This window comes from Mixophyes fleayi, chromosome 7 (assembly GCF_038048845.1).
Source record: "Mixophyes fleayi isolate aMixFle1 chromosome 7, aMixFle1.hap1, whole genome shotgun sequence".
Taxonomy (NCBI): Eukaryota; Metazoa; Chordata; class Amphibia; order Anura; family Limnodynastidae; genus Mixophyes; species Mixophyes fleayi.
Window position 1 is genome coordinate 154,604,265 of NC_134408.1, and position 10,340 is coordinate 154,614,604.

General features: G+C 41.5%; 1 protein-coding gene across 3 annotated transcripts in view; it reads left to right on the forward strand.

The window, feature by feature from the left end:
- Nucleotides 1-1,482, forward strand: part of SLC35F5 (solute carrier family 35 member F5) — a 41,831-nt gene extending 40,349 nt beyond the window's left edge. For 2 of the 3 annotated variants that reach the window (XM_075181260.1, XM_075181258.1), the window contains exons 15-17: nucleotides 755-909; nucleotides 990-1,094; nucleotides 1,341-1,482. In XM_075181260.1, the coding sequence (XP_075037361.1) occupies nucleotides 755-909; nucleotides 990-1,074 (240 nt within the window). In that variant the 3' untranslated portion in view covers nucleotides 1,075-1,094; nucleotides 1,341-1,482. The remainder of the gene's footprint in view (nucleotides 1-754; nucleotides 910-989; nucleotides 1,095-1,340) is intronic. The other variant, XM_075181259.1, reaches the window with a different exon arrangement.
- Nucleotides 1,483-10,340: the final 8,858 nt, after the last annotated feature.

Consider the following 10,340-nt stretch of genomic DNA (forward strand, 5'->3'; position numbering starts at 1 on the left):
CAAGTACTGACATAATACCAAAGCACGAGGGCTGAGAGAGACACAAGTACTGACATAATACCACAGCACGAGGGGGGAGAGAGACACAAGTACTGACATAATACCACAGCACGAGGAGTGAGAGACACAAGTACTGACATAATACCACAGCACGAGGGGTGAGAGAGACACAAGTACTGACACTAATACCACAGCACGAGGGGTGAGAGAGACATAAGTACTGACACTAATACCACAGCACGAGGGGTGAGAGAGACACAAGTACTGACATAATACCACAGCATGAGGGGTGAGAGAGACACAAGTAATGACATAATACCACAGCACGAGGGGGTGAGAGAGAGTTACTGTAACCTATAGGACTGACAGTACATGAACAGTGGATGGATGTGCTCAAGTTCTAACCCTTGATCTGCCCCAAGGAGGGGTAAGACTTCACAGCATGAAGCGCAGATCATATCTCTACATCAGGCCCGGCCAACCTGTGGCTCTCCAGGTGTTGTATAACTACAAGCCCCAGCATGCTTTGCCAGTAGATAGCCAGGCATGGCTGGCAAGGTATGCTGGGAGTTGTAGTAGTTTGGCTAAGCCTGCTCTACGTGTTAGTATTACATGTAACGTGTTCTATAATGTGCGGCATACTTGGGTGTTTTGTGCCATATCGCCGTGTTTCAAGCTGTACAATCTGTCATGTTACATGGTCTTACATGTTACACACTGTAATTTTACATGTTCTCTTTATTCCGTGTAACAGGTGAGCTTCTCTTGGGTGTTCTTTGCCGGCGCTCTGCCGGTATTTGTGTCGTTCTTCATTGTCACCCTCCTCTGCCATTATAATAACTGGGATCCAGTCATGGTCGGAGTGCGCAGGATATTTGCTTTTATCTGCAGGAAGCATCGTATTCCCAGGTACGTCCTGTCAGACAGATGTGATGATTATCTGGTCACTGCAGCGCGGGGAAACCTCTGATCTGATTCCTGCATTCTAGGACCTCAGAAGACACCGAGCAGAGTGAGAGCCTGATCCCCCTGCACAGCGTCTGCCCCGAGGACGATGCAAGTAGCTGCTCCTAGAGCAGGTATGTGCCCTGCAGGTAAGTGTGTATAATATATACACAGAGTGCTCCCTGGAGCATCAGACAAGGTGTAATTCCTATATTGTGAGTAGGGTTCATGACTGGGGAGCGAAGGTCTGATCTAAGGATATAGTCTGTCTATATTTATCTGATATGTCCATAAATAGATGATAAAACCTCCACAAATCTATCTGACATTGAGAATATTCCACAACGTTATAACGCGTCCGCTCCATCTAATACGTTGTCTCTCTCACCTGACAGGCTGACAATCTGCAAGGACTCCAGCATCCACCTGCCTTAATGAGCCGTGTGGCAGCTGCTTTATATCATTGCTTTTGTCTTTGGTTGGTTGCTGTTCTGTACAGCTGTATATCAAGTGTAAAGTATTATATTAATCATGTCATATTGGGCTCTGAATGTGTCATGTACAAGTCTCATGTTCTCGTCACCTTACTCTTCCTCCCAGCTCACTGCTGTTTTATTCTTAGCGCGCGTGTGTGTGTGTGTGTGTGTGTGTGTGTGTGTGTGTGTGTGTGTGTGTGTGTGCGTCATTCTCTCTCCCTGGAGTGTGCAGGCGTTTGTCATTTTATTCCTGGCCATTGTATCTTTATTTTCAAGTGTGAGCGACTGGTTAGTCTTTTAAGTGTCTTTTAGCTCAGTATCAGCGTCCTCATGTGGAGCAGCATTAATAATATCCAAAACATAAAAGGGTTATTAAAACTCCTGCAAGCAATTTGATAATGGAAGCAACAAGTGAAGGAGCCGCTGTGGTCGGAGACGAAGAAGCCAGGATGTGTAGACATATAGAAGGGAGGCAGCGATCACCAGTAGGGGCTGGAGTGGGAATAAACGGGGCAGAAGAATCAGTAAGTGAAACAATTGCTGCACCTCTGACAAAGTTCAGATTGTTGTTGTAAAGGGTTAAACTGGTTGACACCATATATGTATGTATGTATGATATTCCCCTCCACATTACCTTGTATAGCAGAGCTCCTCAGAGTGACTACAGTAGTACTATGTATGTGTGTATGATATTCCCCTCCCTATTACCTTGTATAGCAGAGCTCCTCAGAGTGACTACAGTAGTACTATGTATGTGTGTATGTATGATATTCCCCTCCACATTACCTTGTATAGCAGAGCTCCTCAGAGTGACTACAGTAGTACAATGTATGTGTGTGATATTCCCCTCCACATTACCTTGTATAGCAGAGCTCCTCAGAGTGACTACAGTAGTACTATGTATGTGTGTATGATATTCCCCTCCCTATTACCTTGTATAGCAGAGCTCCTCAGAGTGACTACAGTAGTACTATGTATGTGTGTATGTATGATATTCCCCTCCACATTACCTTGTATAGCAGAGCTCCTCAGAGTGACTACAGTAGTACTATGTATGTGTGTATGATATTCCCCTCCCTATTACCTTGTATAGCAGAGCTCCTCAGAGTGACTACAGTAGTATGTGTGTGTGTGTATGTGTGTGTGTGATGTTATCGTCAAGCCACATTATTTTGGTATTCTGCTTTTATATAATGTGTCTCCACATGTACATGCAAGGGGGAGGGGTGCCGCTGGTTGATGTGGGCTCTCCTTGTGTCTTGGCTGGTGATGGGAAACTGCTAGTACCATATGAAATGAGCACTGTGTGTTTCTTTACATCCATTTGACATGGTAACGGGTGTCTCCAGGTTGGCACAATACCCAAATCTGCCTCCATGGCCCTCACTACCCGGGAAGAACTGAATTTCCAGAAGATATAACTTGGACACCTTAGAATAGTAACTGAATACAATGTAAATATTTGGTTTCCTGATTGCCTGTTTGGGTCAGTGACTGTGTAATTATTGATGGACTATTCTGCTGCTAGCAAATTACTAATCACAAATCAATCTTGTACAAGATTTGGCCTGAAATAACCTCTCTGGCTGTATTGTTCCAACAAGACCTTTCTAATTTGCACTAAATAATCCTCATGTTGATGTATTTCAATCACCATCAGCCGGGAGAGGAAGTATGGCCAGATGTAGGCTACCGCAAGGTGTAACATAATGATGGCGGATAGAAGACGACGTTGTTACATGGTGCTAGTAGTGTGATGATTACATGTCTGTGCACTCTATGTAGATCTTATTACTGCCATTATCTCTTGTCTGGAGCAAAGTCTTCCAAGTTTTTTGTAACACTAAAACTATGTACAAACTGTGATTTTGGCCTATTAAGCTCTACAATGGCAACTGTCAAGTTGCCTTTTAATCTCAGGTTGATTTCATTATGTTTAAAAGGGTATATGATTTCTTTTCCATGAAACATTGGTTGTTTCAAATAAATATTATTCATCAGTTTTCTGAATAATAAATATCTAAAGTGACATTATTTTTGCAGAGATGCGTGCGAGGGTGTGTGAGGTCTGCTTGTGCCAGGTTATAGGACACCTCTGGGATTTATTGAGTAAGGCTTTTTTATTTCATTTTATTGCTTGTAAAAACGCATACAAGCCATATTTTGTCCAATATGTATACATAAAACAAAATATTGTTTTCATTTACAAATGTGTTCAATAAACATGTTTCTAAATGTGTGTCTGACAAAACTGGAAGCTGTCATCTTGTTGAAGCTGAAACGCCATTGAGGTTGATTTCAGCTATGTTGGTGAGCTCCAGGCACACAGTTAATATGGACTTTCAGTGCCAGTGTGTTTGTAGCCTCAGAGAGAGGAGTGGAATTGAATCTTGGTTAGGTTATCCCCTAACTTTACAGGAGGAGACAGAGGAGTCCTTACACAGAATCAGGCCGCAGTCTCAGATCTTGGCTTCCCCTGGAATTCACACTGATTTTCCATGCTCGTACCCTAGTGAGAGGCAGACGGTGTCTATGTATCGTTTTAGGGATGCCCGCACGCAGCCCATGCATTACTGGACCCCTGTCTAATGTTACAGTAGATTGTGAGACATTAAAGCACCCGGCCATAGAGAGAGATGAATAAGTAAAGTCACAGAATGTGCTGGAGGAAGGAATGGATTGTCAGCTCTGCGCTGTTCTGACAAGTACACTGGGACATTAGATAGGACAGTGACTGACTTGTCAACTGGATCTGGTTCAGTCTTTTCTATGCCTAGTAGTGATTTTTCTGAGCATTCTCCATTCAGTAAAGGGTGGATTCCGCCATAAGAGATGGCGCACGTAGATGGTCTCTTAGCTTGTGTAAGATCTTTACATTTCGGGACACAAGTCAGATTTATTATTTAATATGTTAGAAACTAGATAACTGAAAATATGAGGAGAAACAGTTGGTGATCTAATAATTCATCTCAATGTTTCCACTACATTCATATTATTTAGTGCAATCTATTAAATGCATGGTAATTGTACGATCCTTCTGCAGATTCCAGTGTAAAGGTCTTATATTTGTCCTCATATGGAGGAGTGGGTGTAGGCAGGTGTACCATGTTATTCTGGGTTATGTATAGAGACCATTACATAGGCCTCTGCTGCCGCTTCTCATTTGTTTATGGGAAGATGTCTAATGTAAAAATGTATTTATGGTGACTTCCACAATTTGTGCATAATGTACAATAGTCTACGATGTATTGCAGACCAGGTACGGCCTCTCTATACACTCAGCCACTGCAATGTATAATATAGCAGCTGCCCGTAAAATGCAAAATGGTTATTATGGTTTATATTTTTACCATTATCTTCCACTTTCAGAAGCCTACATCATGGGATTAGACACTGGTTGGGGACAGCTATTTGGAGTACAGGTAGAGTGGGTATTGGTGATGAGGAAGATGAAGGTGTCCTTTGGTTGAAGAACACAGGTGGTAGTTGGGTGTAATTGAACATTTGGCTGGGGAATATGGCGTTAAGTGCTTTATACAGAAACCCCCCTTTTTTGTTCCCTTTGCCCACCTCCCTTACTTACAATTATGAAATCTGCTGACTTTACAAATATATTGTGGAACAGCGGAACATATATTGTACTCAAAAATTGTATCACCAGAACACACCTCCCTTGTGCCACCACAAAACCCCATTTGTGCTCATTTTCACTGCAATTTCTTTGGGAATGTGTATGGCAGCTGCATTCGGCACGGCATCCACACAGTGGGCTTGTGGCCAAAGATTGTCAATAGAAAGTTCCTTTAAACCCTCAAATGCCAAAATTAAAGTCTTAACCACCGATATTGTTACTTAATTCAATTTTATTTGTATGCAGAGTCCAAGACTTATTTTTTTGCATTTTACTGTATCTTTCAATTTACAATTATCTGAATACCTATATTCATATTTGGTTTACACATTACATTGTTTCATTTTATTAGAATATTACTTTGGAATCCCCCTATATCACTATCGAGCATTTTAAAGAGACGGCTGTCATTGGTGATCATCTTAGAAATGAGAGTGGAATCTTGGAGAAGCACAGTCAACTTTTCACTGATGCCATTTGTATCATACTCTCGCACACTTATTTTCTGTTTGATCATTCTTACTAATTACAGGTGATGGGAACAGACATGGGAACCAGGTTTGTACCCAGCTACACTAATCTGTACATCGGTGACCTTGAGTCCAATACAACTGAAGCGGTGGCTGGGTTGCGCACCTGGTTCTCTATGGCCATTGTATAGATGATTTATTTTTCATTTAGAATGGGCTTGAACACCCAGTACTAAGTTTGTATCCCATTTAAACAGCAATGAACACAATTTAATTTTGACCCACACATATAGTAGAATCTCCACAAACTTTCTGGATCTAAATCTGTCAGTCCAGGGTTCCAAGATTGTTATTGCCACTTTCCAGAAAAGTGGATACTAATAATTATCTTCACTACAATATTGCATTATGGACCTTGGAAGCACAATATTCCAAAGGGCCAATGTGTTATGTCTGAAGAGAAACTGTCCTTTGGATAAAACATTCCCTTAACAAGGGAGGAGTATGATGAAGAGTTTCTTTTGGAAAAGAATTTGCCAACTCTAGAATACATCAAGCGTGTGGAGATGTTTGTCAGTTAGGTAGGAATACCCTTTTGGCTATGAATAAGAGAGAGATTTTGGTTTTGCCAAGGTTCAAAGTTACTGATTTGTTTTGCTTTCCTTTCCTTAATGAATCGGCCCCATAGTGTGTCTGATGCACAATAGTGACCCGATGTACTGAAATTATTGGAATTGAACAAAGAAACTCAAAGGTGGTGAATAATTTGGTCGTGTCTGTAGACAAGAAGCATATTTGATGAATCAAACACCTCTATCCAGAAGGTTTGGATGAAGCTATAGATTTAGACAGCATTATTTAAGTATAAGCCTAGATCAATGTTTCCGAAACCCAGTCCATGTTTTCCATCTCTCTCTGCTGGAGCACAGGTGTAATCATTACTGACTGGCACATTTTGAAAGATCCACAGGTGGTAGAATTACTTCACTTGTGACCTGGAAAACCTGCACTGTTAGTGGTCCCTGAGGACTGGCTTTGTGAAAGACTGGTCTAGATAATAGTCTAGTGGACACGTGTAATCAGTATTTCCTACCCTATCTGCGGCTAGTATCTTTTTGTTTTTATAGTTTAATCTGGTATCTTGTAGGTTTGTGATTTGAACCCACTGGTAAAAATAAGTGGAATTATGAATTAAACAACTTAATATACTTATTTTGCGTTAAAGATTCAACTCCTATTTGTACATTGATGTTTAGGTATATGAAGTCAATGAGATAATGCCACTGTATGTGTATGTAGTACATTATGTCCTTGGTGTTTGACCTGGTATAGCTTTGTGAAGGATTGTCATTGACTAAAAAATATATACATACTACTTTATAAATACCAACACTGTGCATATAGGGGATGGTGTTATTAGATGCAATCCTGGATCTACCTGAGCAATAAAGACGGTGAATGAGGGTGTTTTTATTCAGTTCAAATCGTTTTTACAATTACTTTTGTTTTATTTACATTTTTCTTTCGTACACTACATGACCCTTGTGATTCTCCAATCACAGCGGGCTTGCTGGCACTTATAGTACTACACGCGCCAGCAGGCCCAAGCACTAAATGGCAGCCTGTTAATAGTACCCCACACCCACCGCCCCAGAGATGTGGGAAGAACGCTGGTGCTATTATTATCGTAGATTTCTAAGGCACCAGAGTGCTCCACAGCACTATACAGTGTGCAAAACAGGACAAACATAAAACAAGGACACACAAGGCAGACATGAAAACAAAGGGTATGGAGGACCCTCATTAGACAGCTTACATTCTAAGTGGGAGAGGGCACAGCTGAAACAAGAGGAGCGAGTGTGGCTCAGAGTGGAGATTGGGATAGATGTGTGGTGTAAATTAGTATAATCGGGGATAAGGTAAGCTTTAAAAAAAAAAAAAAAGTCTTGTAGGCGCAAGTGGGTGACGGTTACCAGGCGCAGGTCAGAGGTAGATCTAAGGGCGGGAGGGAGAGAATTTTGTTATTGAGCTCTTTGTAGGTAAGGAAGAGTCATTTGAATTGAATTCTGGAGGACACAGGGAGCCAGTGCAGCAGATGTGAAGCAGCGAGAGGAAGAGCAGTCTGTAGGATGGATTGAAGTGTGGATATATGGGTGTCAGGACACGGTGTGTTTGAATAGTGATGGAAAGATACCAGTAGATAGAGATTACAGATTTTATTTAGAGGGGGAATGAGCACATGCGACAGACCTACTAATTTGTGAGGGTATGGGATCAGGAGGAGAGGAGGTAGAGTAGGAAAAACAAAAAATAGAAACTTCCTCTTCATTTGTGGTATTAAATGAAGAAACGGTGTCAGAGGATGCTGGGAAGGAATTGAACTGATTGCTAGACGAGGGAGATGATCAATCTTGTCTTTAAAATAGGAACTAAAGGGAGAGATGCTCTGCACAGGGATTAGAAGAAAACATCCACATGCAATGTATGTCAAGATATAAATCTATAGCGTATAGCTTGTGGGGGTGCTGGTCCTGTTATATTTGGAGAAAACGTCCGTTTTCTTTAAAATAGGAAGCAAGATCCTGGGCACTGATGGTAGTCCGACGGTTTGTGATGGGAGGGTTTAGAAAAGATATAAATATGTTAAAAAAAGCATTGGGGTTAGATGCCTAAGCATAAATGAGAGATTGGAAGTATGCTTGTTTAGCAGAGGCCAGAACATTTTGATAGGAGAGATAGATAATAGTATATGCTCTGAAATCATTCGAGGTACAAGATTTACACCAGTGATGTTCTGCTTTACGAGAACATTTTTGTAAATTTTGTGTTAATTTAATGTGCCAGGATTGACAACGAAGTCTATGTAGAGTGAGAAAAGTTACTGGAGCCCCTTGATCAAGGGCAGTTGCTAGGATATGGTGAAAATGAGGAACTGTAATATCAGAGGAGGAGAATGTAGAAATTGGGGAGAGAAGGTGTCAGAGAGAGGTGGAAACCTGTTGGAAATCAACAGTGTTATTATTCTTGCGGGAATGAGGAGGGTTGGAAGAGTATGACAGCCGGGAGATTAAAGAACTGGGAGTCTCCTGTGTACAACTGTTTTCTTCTTCCCACGTGGGTGGCATCTCAACATGGTACCAGACCTTTCTGTCCCCTGTTGACACCTGTGATCTACTGGTTCAGACTACCTGGGAATCTGACTTGGGGGATCACTGTCTCTCCAGAGGATTGGGAGAAAATCTTTCAAAACATTTATAATATGTCTAAGTCCATCAACCATTTGGCGATGATGATTAAGGTTGTACACAGGCTGTACTTCACACCAGACAAGCTCCACAGAATCTGGCCCTCCGTATCTAAACACTGTTGTAGAGATTGGGGTGAAACTGGTCCACTTATTCATATTTTTTCAACATGTCCCAAACTCAGGCCATTGTAAGACGCAGTTTTCCAACTGATATCTCAGGTTCCTCCCTTGCCCCGCTGGGGCACTATTGCATCATTACCCGACCCATCTCCAGCACCACAACCATTATGTTACTGGGCATATACTCATCGCCACTAGGGTGGCAATAGCCCAACATTGGAAGTCACCATTTCCTCCACCCCTTTCTAAAATTATTGCCAAATCTCAAAGCAGCTATGAGATGGAAACCATTGGCTTTAGTTATTCCATGGCCTTGTCCTCTCCAATGATCAAATAGTTCTCGTGGTATGAGTATTGCATGGAACATAGGCCCTCCCTAGGACCCTTAATATCTGATAGAGCTCCCATGGGCTTTACTGGACTGTCATTCCCAATCATACTCTTCTGATATGCTGTTTGTCTCTAGATAGTCTTCTTCTTTGCTCCCTCCCTGCCCCCCCCAGACCTCCTATTTGTAGTTTGTATTACGTTTCTGTATGTTTTCTTTATCTGTCAACAATGTTGATTGTATTACTTTTTGATATTACGGTTTGTAAACACAATAAAAAAATGTAAAGTTAAAAAAAACAACAACTGTTAGTGAGCGCGTAGCTAATAAGGTGATGATCCGAGAGGGGTAAGGAGTGTTAAGGAAATGAGAAACTGAGCATAGTCTAGAGAAAACAAGATCAAGACAGTGGCCATCCTGATGAGTAGCGGGTTCAATCCACTGGGAGAGGTCAAGTGAGGATGTTAGACAGAGTAGTTTGGAAGCAGCATTGGAATGTGGATTAGCAATAGTGATGTTGAAATCACCCAGGATGATGGTGGGGATGTCAGAGGATAAGAAGTGAGGGAGCCATGCAGAGAAATTTTCAAGAAATTGGTGAGGTCCAGGGGGATGATAGATCGCAGCGATACACATGGAGAATGGGTTAAAAATTACTAACAGTATGTACTTTAAAAGATGTGAATGTGAGTGATGGGACATTATCTACAATCAGTGTACCTACGACTGAAGGTCCAATAGGTCTGTCGATTCAAGTGTACACACTATACACGTTTTAAACAAGTTTTGCATGACCGACCTGGCAGCGATTTTTATCAGGCATAACGTCATTTCAAATCATTGTGATTCCGTACACACTAAACGATATATAGCCTCCCTACAGCGGTATGCCAAATCAATTTAAATAGAGGGTTGAACATCACCGGCAAAAACTTATACAAACTCAGATTCAGGAAAAGGAAATACGTCATTGCCATTCATTCTATAACAGGTATTTGTGTATAGTGTTTGTTAGCTCACAACTGCACATTCACGATTTTGTTTTTTACAATAATGGAAACTTGAACAACAACAAGTTTGTGGCCTTTTCCTATTTGCTATGGCAAGAAGGCTGCAAGCACAG